The sequence below is a fragment of the Zalophus californianus genome, chromosome 2, assembly GCF_009762305.2.
Source record: "Zalophus californianus isolate mZalCal1 chromosome 2, mZalCal1.pri.v2, whole genome shotgun sequence".
Classification (NCBI taxonomy): Eukaryota; Metazoa; Chordata; class Mammalia; order Carnivora; family Otariidae; genus Zalophus; species Zalophus californianus.
In genome coordinates, this window is record NC_045596.1 from 180,823,893 (window position 1) to 180,841,491 (window position 17,599).

The window sequence follows — 17,599 nt, forward strand, 5'->3', positions numbered from 1 at the left end:
AGATTTTATTTATTTATTTGACAGAGAGACACAGTGAGAGAGGGAACACAAGCAGGGGGAGTGGGAGAGGGAGAAACAGGCTTCCCACAGAGCAGGGAGCCCAATGTGGGGCTCGATCCTAGGACCCTGGGACCATGACCTGAGCCAAAGGCAGACGCTTAACGACTGAGCCACCCAGGCACCCCAAAATATTCCTTTTCTTTAGACAAGATTCCTAATCTCTTAAATATTCACTGAACTGATTTCAATGGAGCGAAATAATAAAATCATTTTGCAACAATGATTTCATAAAGGTGAAAGAAAATATGATATATTATGAAGTACAAGTGACTCCAGCATCTTCAGCGTGTGAACAGCCTCTCACACCCCATTGTCTAATTTTACAGTCTTCGATAGATGATTCTCTCCCAAAACAAAATACTTCATTCAGCCAAATTGGACCAGTACCTGCAAAAATCAGATACAAATGCGTTAGTAAGTCTGACTTTAGGGTTTATATTTGAGTGGGATAAAACCATTAATTTAATTTAACAACAAAGTATCGATCATTATATACAGGTTCTGTGCTTTCTGTTAGGATTCAAAAATTAATCTCCTGCCCCAGAAAACTTTATATTCTGTCAATGTGTAAACTACTAAAGTACAAAGTGATAAGAGCTATAACAAAGATACATACTCAGCTCAGTGCAATCATAGATAAAAGACTGATCGGTTTTAACAGACTGGTTTTGTTTTTAGAAATAAAGGAAATAAGCTTTACTGATCATAAATATATGCCGTGACCTGATGGTCTGAAGGCATCTGCACCAGGCATTCTCTGCAACGTTACGATATACTGGAGTTCTTTCCTTAGCTTCTGGGATTTTGCCATTTACATGTGCCTGGTTTACTAGATATGTTATCTATTTTTAATTAAACTAAGACTAATACAATCAGCAAAGGACTTACAAACTATCCTGAAAGAAGACCATGGATTATTAATTGCAAGCACAGGCAGACAACAACAAAATGGCAGAGCTAATACTCTCTTATCTTGAACTCTTCCTCAGACGCATTAGAAGGGAAAATGGCTGTCAGCAGTAGGCTACCTGGGAGATATTTAGCCAATTAAATACACAGACTTAACTGCCACTCTCAAGATAAGGACATTATTTTATCAATGAATACGAAAACAAGTGCTTTCTGAAAGGCATCCATGCATGCCAAAAAGAGTTCATTTTAAAAATAATGTGTGGAGGGGTGCCTGGGTGGCACAGTCGTTAAGCGTCTGCCTTCAGCTCAGGTCATGATCCCGGGGTCCTGGGATCAAGCCCCGCTTCTCCCTCTCCCAGTCCCCCCTGCTTGTGTTCCCTCTCTCGCTCTCTGTCAAATAAATAAATAAAATCTTTAAAAAAAATAATATTTGGAAATATTTTTCTGGTATTCTCTGAAGATTTTCTGCATGTATCATATATAAAAGTTCCCCTTTATTTTACACTTAAGACAGAAATGGAACCTTTGAAAAACTTCTAAATGAAAGATTGCATTGGGTTTTGTTTAATATATATCATGCAAACCTCCTGATGAGTTTTCAAGAACATTTCATGCCATCAGGAAACAGATGATTTAGCAGCTAAACTTCAAGAAACCCCTTAGCAAGACTGGTGGATGGTAAATAAATATCTTAATCCTGTCAGCATAATAATACATTTCTTCAATTTGGATCAATATGATGTTGAAAGGTTCTCTTTTGGTCACAGAGCTATAGAAAACCTATTTAGAAATAACTTCAGCTCACAAACAGACCCTGTGTAGCTATGAAACAGTGTTAGATGAAGACTTTTTTTTCCAAAGAGGCATCTATAATGGCATATATATAATGACATTACTCTTGCTGATTTTTCAAATATTCTGTGAGTTCAATAAGCAAGAGTTTATGTACATGGCTGACAATGTGCATAATTATATAGTAGTATGTGCATATATGGAAAAATTACAAATACTGGGAATTTTATAACCACTATGTGGACAACATTTGGCCTAACCTTAGAAAATGGACAGAGGTTTTCCATGTATAAAAAAGAAGTTATTCCATATAGTGGGGGCAGCATGAAAAGGCTTGATGTATTATAACAGTCAATGGTATCCTGGCATCTAAAACGCAAAGTACATTAATGAGTGGAGAAGGACTCATTGGGAAGGCTGGATATAAAGTCAGGGCCATGTTTTACAATATTCAGAATTTTATATTATGTCACAAAAGAAATGATGTCATCAGAGCTATATTTTAGAAAATATAGGTCTGACAGAAATGTGGAAGTTGGATTAAAGAAAAAAAAATCTGTAAACCAGAAGGACAGTTAATAGGATGTCTGTGGAGAGATTTTCTTTGAAGACTCATGTTTTGATTTACTCTTAGATAGGAAATTTGTATTTCCACCTCTAAAATACTGTATTCACTTAATCTTTAATGATTTGTTCCTTTACTAGAAATATCCAAACATGGGACAAAATTATATTTAGGTTTATGTGACCAAGGTAATTAGGAACTTTGTATTGTTCATTTCATATAATAGTAATTAAATCATTCGTGTCCAAACAATGTTTCTATTAGAAAAGAAAGGTTTTCCCAGGCTGATCAATTATAAAAGTAGTAACCCGGACAGCTCAAGTATTTTTTTTTTTGAAATGTTTATAACAGTATTGAGCCCTTTTTGGCTTGAAATGTTAAGGCAAATAAAAAGGAAAAGATTAGGGGAATATAATCTCAAAATCAGAAACCTTACAGGAATGCTGTTTTTGTTCCCAAGTTGCTTTTACTTGGTATAACCTAGTCTCTTTTGTGTCTTTGTGTTTGTATGAGTGAGTGTATTTGTGCATGTCTGTTTCTTTTTTTTTTAAGATTTTATTTATTTATTCATGAGAGACAGAGAGAGAGAGAGAGCGAGAGAGAGAGAGAGGCAGAGGGAGAAGCAGGCTTCCCAAGGAGCAGGGAGCCCGATACGGGACTCGATCCCAGGACCCTGGGATCATGACCCGAGCCGAAGGCAGATGCTTAACCATCTGAGCCACCCAGGCACCCATCTGTTTCTTTTTTAAATAAAGTTTATATAAACTTTTTGGGAGCTCCACAAGGTGACTCAAAAATATAGGCAAATAATCAATTGCACAAATGGTGAAGCTCCTCCCACGTGAATGTAGTAGAGAGCCCAAACAGTGGGACATTTATAAATTGTACTTCTTAGATGTGTAGACAAACAAACATAAATAAAACTTTTGGTTAAAGCAGGACTTGGTCATAATGGGAGCACAAGAACAGTCTGGCTGTCTGGCCTCTGTACCAGGACACTGTGATGCTTTCACTCCTCATTTTGTAGATCAAGTCACTGGATTTAGACCTCAGCAGTGCAGAAGTTTTACAACCCGGGAGAAGGGAATTAAGAATGAGAATCTTCCCAGTGACCGGAGCACCAGCAGGGGCATCCCCACAGGGGCAAAGAAGAAGATAGATTTTATTTCGTCAATTAACGTGCTGACATGTGAACACAAATTTTTAGAAACAGCAGTAAAGAAATTCATGAATGTGAGAATACCAAAGCTGTAGTAATAATAATGAGCATTTAAGCCCACTCTGAAGAATTTATGACACGGCTGAAAACATTCAAAGTACTTTTGATCTGGTACCTCATTGAATCCTCAAATGACCCTCAAAAGTTAAGTGCTTTCAAAGTGCCATTTTACCGTTGAGGAAAGGGAAAATCGGGGAGAATAAGTAACTTGGCCCAAGGCTATGTAGCTAATACAGGATGGAACCAGTATCCCCACCCGGTGTCTGCTTAGAGCCAGGGCTTTTCATCAATGATTCATGCAATCCCCTGCGTTCTCAGATTCAGTCATTCAACAAATCTGTTTTTGAGTGCCTACATAAGTGATCAAAATCGAAATCCATTCATTCTTGAACTGACTTCCTGGTGAAGCCTTCTGTTTTAGGTAGAGGCAGCAACTGAGGTCACGTAGGTCATTAGCAGCAGAGTTGCTACTTGCATCTAGAACCTCCAGCCCCTATTGCAGTGCCTTTCCACCAAGAACACACGGATAGGATCAATTCGCTGTGCAATTCATTAAGTCTGGTGTTTAGTGGTGTGGAGAAGATTCACAGGGAACACCCTAGGCCTTTCACATATGGTCTTTAAAATTTACATCTTCTAATAACCCTGGGAAATAATGGCAATTATCTCCATGTAACAGGTAAATAAACTGAGACTCAGAAAAAAATGTATGCTTTTCTCAAAATAACAGAGAATACAACCAAGGAACAGAACATGATGACATTTAAAACTTGGTGCTATTCACTGACAACACAGAAGCCCAAGTAGAATTATAAAAATAATTTTCCAAGATTTGTTTTTATTTTTACATTAATACCTTCAGGACTATTGAGCCTAAGGGAAAATTTATTTAATATGCATTTTCCATCTCATTCCAAATTGTTTTCTGTGTTAAAAATTAATTCAAAGGTAGCATAGAATTCATAAAATTTTACTTTCATGTAAACCCCAAAGATTAAAAAACAAATTTGTTTTTATTTCTTTACATAATAACTATTACTCAAGGATGTTTGGCATTGCTGCTTTCCTTCTTATTTGCCTCTGAACTATCTTTCCAGCTCATGGGAAACTATGCAAAATTGAGGTGTACAGTTTAGATGTTTTTTAATTTTCTAATCCTATTTATTTATCATCCATCTATCTACCTACCTAACCATGTATGCATCTACAATTCTCTTTACAATTTGGGGGCCGGGGGGAGGGCAAATTGATGATTTTGTGTTTCCAAAAGCACACAGCTATCAATGTGTTGTCCATGACTCCTGGAATTTCATGAGCTTGGTTTGTGATGCCTGAGAATATGATTGACCAATGATATCATATCCTCTTAATCTATTTAAAAAAAATAACAGACACTGATATCTATTTCAAGGATTTGAGATTTTTTAATCTGATCTTCAATAACTCACTACTTTTCTGAAAAAAAAAAGTGATCATATTCATGAGCCAGAAAGATGGTACAGTGATGAGATTTGAGATTAGCTGCTGAATAGATACGTGAAGAAGCAAAAACCACTGTTGGTTAAAAGTCTGAATGAATTTTAATTAAATCTAGTCATGGCTGGGTGATTTGAATCTGTATTTGAAGATTTCTAATTGGGAAGTGCTTTGTCAACCGCTTCCTCTTTGAGAGGAAAAAAAAAAACATCTTTTTTGTGAGTTTTTTAAAATCAAAGGTAGAATAGGAATCAGAATTGAGGATGGGTAAACTTAGACTATAGTTCTAAATTCTAGTGTAGCAGTTTGGAGAAGACACTTATTTTCCCTGTTTTAGCATATAGGCAGAAGGAGGAGGTGGGTCTAAGGTTTCATTTACCTTTAAAATTCTATAATTCTAAGACTTTAAAGAAGCAAGCCCTTTACAAATGAAATTCTTAAGGATAAAGAACTTAGAAGGGCATTCTGTTGAGTGGAGACCTAGGTTAAGGAGGGAATCTTGACCCCTCCCCTACAACCACCATAACAGTTCTATAAGTTTGGGCAGGTTTTGTGACAGCTCTGCCAAGTTTACTTCCAGAAATTTCTCTATGCAAATTGGAGCTCTCATGTCTTTTCTCACAGGCACTGTGAGCACCAAATGAGATTATACAGTATGCGCTTGGTTAACAATACTATTCCATACTTAGTATTGTCTTTGTTACCATAAGTAACAAAACAGATATGTTAAGAACTCTGTGGACTCCAAATCAGGTTCCTTAACACCCGCTGTCTAAACATCTACATTTTAAAACTTCCAGTGTACAGGGAGCAGTCTGTAAGAATTTGAGTTCTGACCCATTGATATATTTTATATCTGAGATTGTTTTTACTCCCTTTCGCTGAAGGATAAGTTCGGAGGTACAGTTATATTTTTGATCTCCTTCAGTTTATTCTTGTATTTTTAAAAAATTTCCATTTAGAAAATTGATTATGAAATATGAAAGGGGTATTAAATAAAAAAATATATTTAGGCTTAGAATTTTCTTTTGTTTCTGCTTTTAAGTTTGGAGTTGTAGCACAAAATCCTGTAAACTTAGAAGATGGGCTAGTTGCTCCAGGTCCAACTGCAACTCCCTGCCTAGCACACAGGCTCAGACACACCTGGGACAAATGCCTGGAGGACCACTATAGTCTGATAAAGCTCATTCAAGTTTGCTACCAGGAGGCCACTGGGACAGAGACTAGAATGCCTGCATAGCGAGAAAAGTGACTCACTCCCCCTGCCCATCCCCATCCCCCCCATGCCGTGACAAGGACCAGAAACCTCTCCATGCTTCCTTAAATTTAACCTTTTTTGTCTACTCAGGAAAAAGAAAGAACATTCCACTGTATGCAAAAGGTGCATCCAAATGAAAGAACCTATTTAAAGGAGTGTGCTGTAAGTTTTATTCCTATAAATCATTTTCCTTGCAGCTGCAAAGTAATTGTTCTTAAAGCTAACAAGGATTATCTCTGGTAAGTCAGGCTTGCTATTTTAAAACCAGAAGAAGAAGAAAAAAAGAAAGTGGGGAGAAGGGAGAAAACTATGTCCAGAAAATTGTGTTTTTTCTTTAAGGAGGGAATAACACAAAGGGTATAAATTTAAACTTTTTTTCTTCTTGTTTTAGTTCCAGTAATAATGTATAATATAGTGTTGATCTGATTCTTACTTTCCCAAGAGAACGACAAATAATTAAAACCTGAATGTATCTCTCTCGTCCATTCCCTTACCCCTCCACTCATATTTCTAAGTTTCCTTTTTGGTCTCCATCCTGCGTTCAGAATTATCTTTTCTTTTCCTCCTGAGTGAAACCATAAATTAAGGTGGAGGAGTGAATAAACAAGGAGAAGTTGAAACAGCTTCACATAAAAAAAGGTTTGCCATGTCTAATCCCATATCAGTTTACAATAGAAGCCTGTTTCTGAAAATACAACATACAATGAAGCAGATCATGAAATTTATTTCTCAGGTTCTTTTTCTTCCGAACAAATAACCTCAGTTCTATTATGTCTCCCAGCTCAGCTTGCTTTATTATTTTAAAATTCTCATCATCATTCTTCAATTGTTTGGTGTGGAACTCTACATAGAGTTGATACAAGAGCAGATTTGTCTTGAGTAGAGTGGGGACACTGTTGGATTCCCCATATGGGACACTTTCAGCCACACTTCTATAGAGTAGAAAATGCATGTGTTGTGATGAGCACTGGGTGTTATACACAACTAATGAATCATTGAACACTACAACAAAAACTTATGATGTACTATATGCTGGCTAACTGAACATAATAAAAAGAATTTTAAAAAATTCTAAATATTGTTAAAACACTAAAAAAAAAAAAAAATCACATTCAACTCCATGACCCATGGAACATCACTGATGTCACAAACAATCTAATACTAATCTGACTGTTTCACCTTTCAAAGAGGATGGCAAATACGCTTGGAATTATGCAGCTGGATCTGTTGCTAGCACTGATCTCTTCCACTGTATGGAGCAATGGTAGGAGTCAGGCTTTTTGTTGGGCGCTTTCTATATGCCAACTCATTTAAGATTCAGAGTAAATCTTATGGGTTGCTGTTATTATTCCTATTTTATTGGGAAAAAAATCTATTTCCTTAGTTACAAAATTCTTAGTCTTTCCAATTCACTCTAGTAGGCACTTAAAAATGTGAAAGGAAAAACCAATTCAGGCACACCTGGTGGTTTCATTATAATAAAACTCTAATATAATGTATAGAATCACCAAGTGCTTCGAATACACAGCCTCACTAAAAATGGCCCCTCATCTTAGAGAAGTAGTCAGTTATCTAAAGAAAACTTGAGAGAACCTGAAAAAGATGGTGGAGGAGTAGGGGACCCTATTCCAATGAGCTGGATATCTACCGCGGAATTGAGCTGGATATCTACCAGACCACTCTGAACACCCATGAAACCAGCCTGAGATTTAAGAAGGAAGATCTGGATCTCTACAAACAGAATATCGCAGGTGGTTGGTTTCGAGGTATGAAGCAAGGAGCTGTGATTCTGCAGGCAGATATCGGAGGATAAACAGAAGGGGGAGGGAGCCAGCCATGGGGATCTTACACCACCAGTGAGTGAAACCCTCCCACGCTGGGGAAAGGGCACAGACTCCCAGAGCAGTAGTGACGGGAAACGACTTTAGGGCAGCCCCACGGACGGAAACCCGGAGTGGCGGGGCCACCTGTGTGAACTGTGGGTGGCTGGCAGTTTTAGAAGCACAGAAGGCAGAGATGTCCTGACCTGGAGGCGAGAACTGGAAGCGCAGCTGAGGGCCGCACAAGTTAGGACAACACAGTTTATAGCAGCACAGACAGAAACGGAAATAGTGTGCCCTGGAGAGCTCACTGAAGAACAGACTGCGATCTCTCTGCGCTGAGGCAGAGGGTTGGAAATGATCTCTTCTGCTCTGACTCTCGGAAGAGATGCAGAAAGCTTGCCAGAGGAAAAAAGCCCCCCAAAAACCGGTTTCCATCAAGCCCATTCCCTGCCACAGAGGGCAGAGCAACTCTGCCCAAACAGGGTTGCCTGAGTAACAGCGTGGCAGACCCCTCCCCCAGAAGACAGGCTGGGAAAGCAGGCCAGCAAACCTAAGGTCTCTATAAAACAGTTGCATCTTGCTTGGGTTGTGGTCAATAATTTGGGCTCTATACATTCCCTCAGCCACCCCTCAACAGAATGGCTAGGAGGAGGAACCCCCAAAATAGGAAGGACTCAGAAACTATGACTTATGCCACAGATTTACAAATGGATTTAGATATAACCAAGATGTCGCAGATGGAATTCAGGGTAGCAATTGTGAAGACAATAGCTAGAATGGAGAAATTAATTAATGGGCAGAAATGAAAGCTGAATTGGCAGAACTTTAAAATGCTATCAGTGAGATCCAATCTAATCAAATTATCTAACAGCTAGTGTAAACAAGGCAGAAGAACAAATTAGTGATCTAGAAGACCAATTAATAGACAATAAGGGAAAAGAGGAGGCCAGGGAAAAACAACTCAGAATCCATGAAAATAGAATCAGAGAAATAAGTGACACCATGAAACGTTCCAATGTCAGAATTATTGGAATCCCTGAGGGGGTGGAGAGAGCGAGAGGACTAGAAGATATATTTGAGCAAATTGTAGCTGAGAACTTCCCTAATCTGGGGAATGAAACAAACATTCGTGTCCTAGAAGCAGAGAGGACCCCTCCCAAGATCAAGGAAAATAGGCCAAAGCCCCAGCATGTAATGGTAAAACTCAGAAATCTTAGAACCAAGGAAACCATCTTAAGGGCAGTTAGGGGGAAGAGATTCCTTATGTACAGAGGGAGGAACATCAGAATAACATCAGGCCTATCCATAGAGACCTGCCAAGGCAGAAAGGCCTGGCAAGACGTATTCAGGGTACTAAACGAGAAGAACATGCAGCCAAGAATACTTTACCTGGCAAGGCTGTCATTTAGAATGGATGGAGAGATGCAGAGCTTCCAAGACTGGCAAAAATTGAAAAAAATATGTGACCACTAAGCCGGCCTGCAAGAAATATTAACGGGGGTTCTATAAAAGGAGAAAGACCCCAAGAATGATACAGAAAAGAAATTTACAGGGACAATCTATAAAAACAAGGTCTTCACAGGCAACATGATGACAATGAATTCATATCTTTCAATAATCACTCTCAATGTGAATGGCCTGAATGCTTCCATGAAACGGCACAGGGTTGCAGATTGGATAAAAAGACAGGACCCATCCATATGCTGTCTACAAGAGACTGATTTTGAACCTAAAGATACATCCAGACTGAAAGTGAAGGGTTGGAGATCCATCTTCCATGCTAATAAACCTCAAAAGAAAGCTGGGTAGCTACTCTTATATCAGACAAATTAAGATTTTAAACTAAAGACTGTAGTTAGAGACACAGAAGGACACTAGATCATTCTTAAAGGGGCTATCCAACAAGAAGATCTAACAATTGTAAATATCTATGCCCCAAACATGGGACCAGCCATCTACATAAGCCAACTGTTAACCAAAATTAAGAGTCATATTGATAACAATACGTTAATTGTAGGAGACCTCAATATGCCACTCTCAGCAATAGACAGATCATCTAAGCAGAAAATCAACAAAGAGACAGCTTTGAATGACACACTGGACCAAATGGACCTCATAGATATATACAGAACATTCCACCCTAAAACAATAGAATACTCATTCTTCTTGAGCGCAAATGGACCTTTCTCCAGAATAGACCACATACTGGGCCACAGATCAGGTCTCAACTGATACCAAAAGATTGAGATTATTCCCTGCATATTCTCAGACCATAATGCTTTAAAACTGGAACTCAATCACAAGAAAAAACTTGGAAGAAATTCAAACACTTGGAAGCTAAAGATCACTCTGCTCAAGAATGTTTGTGTCAACCAGGAAATCAAAGAAGAACATAAACATTTCATGGAAACCAATGAGAACAAAAACACATCAGTCCAAAACCTATGGGACACTGCAAAGGCAGTCCTAAAGGGGAAATACATAGCCATCCAAGACTCAATGGAAAAAAATAGAAAAGTACCAAATTCACCAACTAACTTTACACCTTAAAGAACTAGAGAAAAAACAACAAATGGTGCCTAAGCCATGCAGATCTAATTAAGATTAGAGCAGAGATCAATAAATTAGAAACCAGAAACACAGTAGATTAGATCAACAAAACTAGAAGCTGGTTCTTTGAAAGAATAAGATCAATAAACCACTGGCCAGACTTATCCAAAAGAAAAGAGAAAGGACCTAAATTAATAAAATTATGAATGAAAGGGGAGAGATCATGACTCACACCAAGGAAATAGAAACAATTATTAGAAATTATTATCAACTATATGCCAAAAAGCTGAGCAACCTGGATAAAATGGATGCCTTCCTGGAAACCTATAAACTGCCAAGACTGACACAGGAAGAAACTGACAACCTGAATAGGCCAATAACCAGTAACGAGATTGAAGCAGTGATCAAAAACCTCCCAAAAAACAAGAGACCAGGGCCTGATGGATTCCCTGGGGAATTCTACCAAACATTCAAAGAAGAAATGATACCTATTCTCCTGAAGCTGTTTCAAAAAATAGAAACAGAAGGAAAGCTTCCAGACTCATTCTATGAGGCCAGCATTACCTTAATCCCCAAACCAGGCAAAGACCCCATCAAAAAGGGGAGTTGCAGACTGATAGCCCTGATAAATATGGATTCCAAAATCCTCAACAAAATCCTAGCTAATAGGATCCAACAATACATTAAAAGGATCATCCACCATGACCAAGTGGGATTTATCTCCGGGATGCAAGGGTGGTTCAACATTCGCAAATCAATCAATGTGATAGAACACATTGGTAAGAGGGGAGAGAAGAACCATATGGTCCTCTCAACTGATGCAGAGAAAGCATTTGCCAAAATACAGCGTCCTTTCCTGATTAAAACTCTTCAGACTATAGGGATAGAGGCAACATTTTTCAAGTTCATAAGATCCATCTATGAAAAACCCACAGAGAATATCAACCTCAATGGGGAAAAGCTGAGAGCCTTTCCCTTAAGATCAGGAACATGACAAGGATGCCCACTCTTGCCACTCTAGTACTATGTTTAACATAGTACTAGAAGTCCTAGCAACAGCAATCAGACTACAAAAAGAAATAAAAGGTATTCAAATTGGCAAAGAAGAAGTCAAACTCTGTCTCTTCACAGATGATATGATACTTTATGTGGAAAACCCAAAAGACTCCACCCCCAAATTACTAGAACTCATACAACAATTCAGTAATGTGGCAGGATACAAAAATCAATGCACAGAAATCAGTTACTTTCTTATACACTAACAATGGAACTGTAGAAAGAGAAATTAGAGAAACGATTCCATTTACAATAGCACCAGAAACCATAAGATACCTCGGAATAAACCTAACCAAAGAGGTAAAGGATAAACACTCATGAAAGAAATTGAAGAAGACACAACAAGATGGAAAAACATTCCATGCTCATGGATTGGAAGAATAAACATTGTTAAAATGTGTATGCTGCCCGGAGAAATCTATACCTTCAGTGCCATCCTGATCAAAATTCCAATGACATTTTTCAAAGTGCTGGAACAAACAATCCTAAAACTTGTATGGAATCAGAGAAGACCCTTAATCGCCAAGGAAATGTTGAAAAAGAAAAACAAAGCTGGAGGCATCGTGTTGTCTAATTTCAAGCTATATTACAAAGCAGTGATCACCAAGACAGCATGGTACTGGAACAAAAACAAACATTTAGACCAATGGAACAGAATAGAGAGCCCAGATATGGACCCTCAACTCTATGGTCAAATAATCTTCGACAAGGCAGGAAAAAATATGCAATGGAAAAAAGACAGTCTCTTCAATAAATGGTGCTGGGAAAATTGGACAGCCACATGCAGAAGAATGAAACTCGACCATTCTCTAACATCATACACAAAGATAAACTCAAAATGGATGAAAGACCTCAATGTGAGACAGGAATCCATCAAAATCCTAGACAAGAAACATAGGCAGTAACCTCTTTGACATCAGCCACAGCAACTTCTTTCCAGATTCATCTCCAAAGGCTAGTGAAACAAAAGCAAAAATGAACTTTTGGGATTTCATCAAGATTAAAAAGCTTCTGCACAGCAAAGGAAACAGTCAACAAAACAAAGAGGCAACCCACAGAATGAGAGAAGATATTTGCAAATGACACTACAAAGAACTGGTATCCAAGATCTATAAAGAACTTCTCAAACTCGACACCCAAAAAACAAATAATCAGGTCAAAAAATGGGCAGAAGACATGAACAGACACTTTTCCAAAGAAGACCTACAAATGGCTAACAGACACATGAAAAAATGTTCATCATCATTAGCCTTCAGGGAAATTCAAATCAAAACCGCATTGAGATACCACCTTACACCAGTTAGAAAGGCAAAAATTGACAAGGCAAGAAACAACAAATGTTGAAGAGGTTGTGGAGAGAGGAGAACCCTCTTACACTGTTGGTGGGAATGCAAGTTGGTACAGCCACTTTGGAAAACAGTGTGGAGGTGCCTCATAAAATTAAAAATAGAGCTACCCTTTTGCACTACTAGGTATTTACCCCAAAGACACAGATGTAGTAAAAAGAAGGGCCATATGCACCCCAAAGTTCATAGCAGCAATGTCCACAATAGCCAAACTGTGGAAAGAGCCGAGACGCCCTTCAACAGATGAATGGATAAAGAAGATGTGGTCCACATATACAATGGAATATTACTCAGCCATCAGAAAGGATGAATACCCAACTTTTACATCAACATGGATGGGACTGGAGGAGATTATGCTAAGTGAAATAAGTCAAGCAGAGAAAGTCAATTATCATATGGTTTCACTTATTTGTGGAACATAAGGAACAGCATGGAGGACATTAGGAGAAGGAAGGGAAGAATGAAGGGGGGGTAATCGGAGGGGGAGACGAACCATGAGAGACGATGGACTCTGAGAAACAAACTGAGGGTCCTAGAGGGGAGGGGGTGGGGGGATGGGTTAGCCTGGTGATGGGTATTAAAGAGGGCACGTACTGCATGGAGCACTGGGTGTTATAAGGAAACAATGAATCGTGGATCAGTACATCAAAAACGAATGATGTATTGTATGGTGACTAACATAACTTAGTAAAATAAAAATAATAAAAATACAATAGAAAAAATTTAAAAAAATTAAAAAAAGAGAACTTGAGAGAATTGTCTCCATACAGCCAAATAAATAATTTCACATGAGATGAAACTCTATTGTTTCATTTCTTATTTAAATGGAAAACATTTTCTTGCCAATAGTTCAGAACACTTAATTCCACCTTTTCTTATTAGTATTTGAGAAATGAAATTCCTAGAAATACAAACAGGAATGAATAAAGGCTTTGGGGAAAAGAATATTTTACTTGTGAGATGAGGCCTTAATGTTAATGCAAGCTTAACACAATCATCTCCAACTTTGTTTTTACCACCTGCATTTCGAACTCAATGGAAAACAGCTTTGTGCACCCCAATGTTTATAGCAGCATCATCAACAATAGCCAAATTATGGAAAGAGCCCAAATGTCCATCAACTGATGAATGGATGAAGAAGATATATATAGATAGATAGATAGAAAGATAGATAGATATAAATACACACACACACACACACACACACACACACACACACACACACACACTGGAATATCGCTCAGCCATCAAAAAGAAAGAAATCTTGCCATTTGCAGTGACGTGGATGGAGCTAGAGAGTATTATGCTAAGTGAAATAAGTCAGTCAGAGAAAGACAACAAATACTGTATGATTTCGCTCATATGTAGGATTTAAGAAACCAAACAGATGAACATGGTGGGGTGCAGAGAGAGGGAGGCAAACCATAAGAGATTCTTAACTATAGAGAACAAACTGAGGGTTGATAGAGGGAGATGGGTGGGGATGGGCTAAATGGGTGATGGGCATTAAGGAGGGCACTTGTTGGGATGAGCACTGGGGTGTTATATGTAAGTGATGAATTACTAAATTCTACTCCTGAAACTAATACTACACTATATGTTAACTAACTAGAATTTAAATAAAAATTTGAAACAACAATAACAACAACAAAAAGAAAATAGCCTTGAAGTCCAGGGCACTAGGCTTCATATTCAGTAACGAAATGAAACTGGGGAACATCTTGTTTGCTTTCCTTCCATAGATCATATTTTGCCAAACCTTATTAGTTTCCCCTTAATTAAGGTACATAGGCTACCGCTGTTGCTCTGAATTTGGTTTTCCCTTTGTAATAGATGAAGAGTTTACTTCAAGATAGAAGAGATTAATAAACTGCAGTATGGGGCTTATTTTGTAAAGATACAAAATTAAATGTCAACTCTTTGGATAATGTAAGCTATAAAATTAGTCACCTTGATGAAAGGTATTTTAGGATAGTTTTCTCTTTTTGGATTGAGCTATTTGGCTAGCCCATGTTGATTAAATTACCTGACTAAATGGCAAACTATATTTCACTTTGTCAACATAGGCACATCCTAATAGTTCAAATCACATGTTGTTATTCCTAAAACTGAAGAATTTTAGCCATCCACCAGGTAAGTCACCATCGATGAAAATTGTATACCATCTATTAGCACCACGGCTCTCCACTTCATAGATGCTAACAGTCATTTTAAATGTTTTAGGTGATTAAGTATTTGAAATAAATGGCCTTTATGCTGTGGGTCTTAGTTCCCATAGAAATAAATTCTCTCCCCATACAACATTGTGGAAACTCAGATTGGCGGTTTGGTCTTGCTAAATGATTGACTGATTCATTTGATTCTCTAGTGACCAAGAGTTGGGGATTTTTTAATTGTTTTCTCCTTCTCTGGGGGAAAAAAAAAAAACTGGCTTATTGACATTTAAAACATTTTGCTTTTTACAGGTGCAAGAATGATTTTAGCTCATACTTTTCAACCTGGGGAGAAAGTTCTAAAAATGTAGTCGAGATGGAACATATGGAAATTCCAAATATCTATTTGGTTGTGGCAATTATAGATCTTTTCTATTTCCTTTGTTTCTTCTATCCAAAACTATAAGGCACAAATAAAAAACTGGAGCCAGGGGCTGAAATTCTCACCATCACCATTCTCTTTTGTCTTATCTCATCTTTTCATAGGAGACTAAATGATATTTCTGACTTCTGAAGACTTTGGAACCTAGATCTCTGCTTTAATTTACCTCTTATATCTGATATAGTGAGTTCATTTAGGTAAAGGAATAAAGATTTAACTGTGAACTCTCATTGGTACTATTCACGTGTTTTGCACAATGCTGACCCATAGCAATAGCATAACATTACTATCTTTTATGAATTTAAGAATTCTATCTTATACTGTTGTAGTTTTTTTATATGATTTGACACACTCCCCTATTTTATCACTATAGACAGAATAGCAGCATCACCAGATAATCTTATCTCTATAATTTAGCACATAATTTATTCTTGCCCATATCTGTCTAAAATAACACTTATAAAATGAAGAGGGCCAATTTTCTTTGTCAACATCAACTTCAGAGAAGCCAATTATTTATTTATCAGATTTGGATGGTAGAATAAATAATAAAAAATATTGACTTTGAAAGTCTAATTTATATGCTTATTTTTTCTAATCTCTTTGTCATTTAGGATTGAAGCCCTTGTATGTTTAATTATACATAAAGCCTACTGTAAGGTACCTGTTTAGAAAAAAAATGAGACAGTAAAAATGTCCAAAGTATACATTCAAATATTCTGTCCTCTGCAAATTTTCTTCCCAGCTCTCTAATATGTTTATATAATAGGTTACTGAGCCATCCAGGTAAAAATACACAAACATGCATGCATCAAAAGAATTATTCAATGTTTCATCAACCTCAAATAGAGAGGAAAGTAACCTTCCTTTTCCCTTATTTCTCATCATGTCTGAAAGGATTTGGAGAAGTCATAAGTAGTAGGTATGGAGAACCCATATAATTGCTTCTTTCTCTTTTATGGTTCCTCACTGTCCTTTCAGAATATAGGTGCTCCATCACAGACCAAGAATAGCTCTCATTCCTGTGGGATATGACCAGGAGGTAAATGAACAAGCCAATGTCCTCCTTTCCAGTTCCACAGAAGACAGAATATGAGTGAGCACATGGGATTGCTCAGATAGATGCCCACAAGACCCAGATCCATCAAGTGAGCTTCCCAGGATTGTCTGTAGTTCACTTGTCCCTATTTCTCCTGTTCTGCTTTACCAATCACTCTGTTTTCCTCTATGTTAGTGTTCTCCAACTAACCAGATGAGTCTAAATAAAATTTAAACATTAAAGACTGCCTGATAGCATATGCCATTTATTTTTAATATCTTTCTTTTCATTTCTCCTTTCTAGGAAAGGCCATTCAAAAAACTCCTGTGTAGGATTTTTCTTCCTATTTTGTATGTTCCTGCCACTACTTTATTCTATGTATTAGAGAATGCCTACATTTCATTTAAATATGTGTGTGTGTATTTTTTTTTAATTACCTTGTCCAAAGTAAGCTCCTTTATGCACAGCTTGAACACCTTGGTATCCCAGACTCCTACAGATGACCTGTCCACCTCGCAGTTCCCAGTGGTCATCACAAACTGTGCCCCACTGGCCATTGTGGAAAATCTCCACTCTGCCCTCATGAGGAGCTCTACCACCAATCAGTCGTACTGTTTTAAGTGGAGCTGTAACAAAAACAACCGGTGGTTAATCACATATAAATATTGTTTTATAATGCTTAAAAAATTACATTTTTCCCAGTAAATTCCACTATTGAAATAAATATTAAACTTTCTAGCACCACCTGTTGGTCAAGAGTTTAATTACAAGTATCTCAGTCAAAACTGAAGAGTAAAATGTTTCAACATTTATGAGTTACACATACAATTTATATAAGTTACAGATAGGAGAACATTTCAAAGATTATGTTCCAATGACTTTAAAATTCAACAGCTACAAGTTTGTTA

General features: G+C 37.5%; 1 protein-coding gene across 2 annotated transcripts in view; it reads right to left on the minus strand.

Annotated features, from left to right (window-relative positions):
- Positions 1-283: 283 nt before the first annotated feature.
- Positions 284-17,599, minus strand: part of MSR1 (macrophage scavenger receptor 1) — a 90,805-nt gene continuing 73,489 nt past the window's right edge. For both annotated transcript variants that reach the window (XM_027600370.1, XM_027600369.1), the window contains exons 9-10: positions 17,129-17,317; positions 284-447 (exon numbers count right to left, since the gene is read on the minus strand). In XM_027600370.1, the coding sequence (XP_027456171.1) occupies positions 314-447; positions 17,129-17,317 (323 nt within the window). In that variant the 3' untranslated portion in view covers positions 284-313. The remainder of the gene's footprint in view (positions 448-17,128; positions 17,318-17,599) is intronic.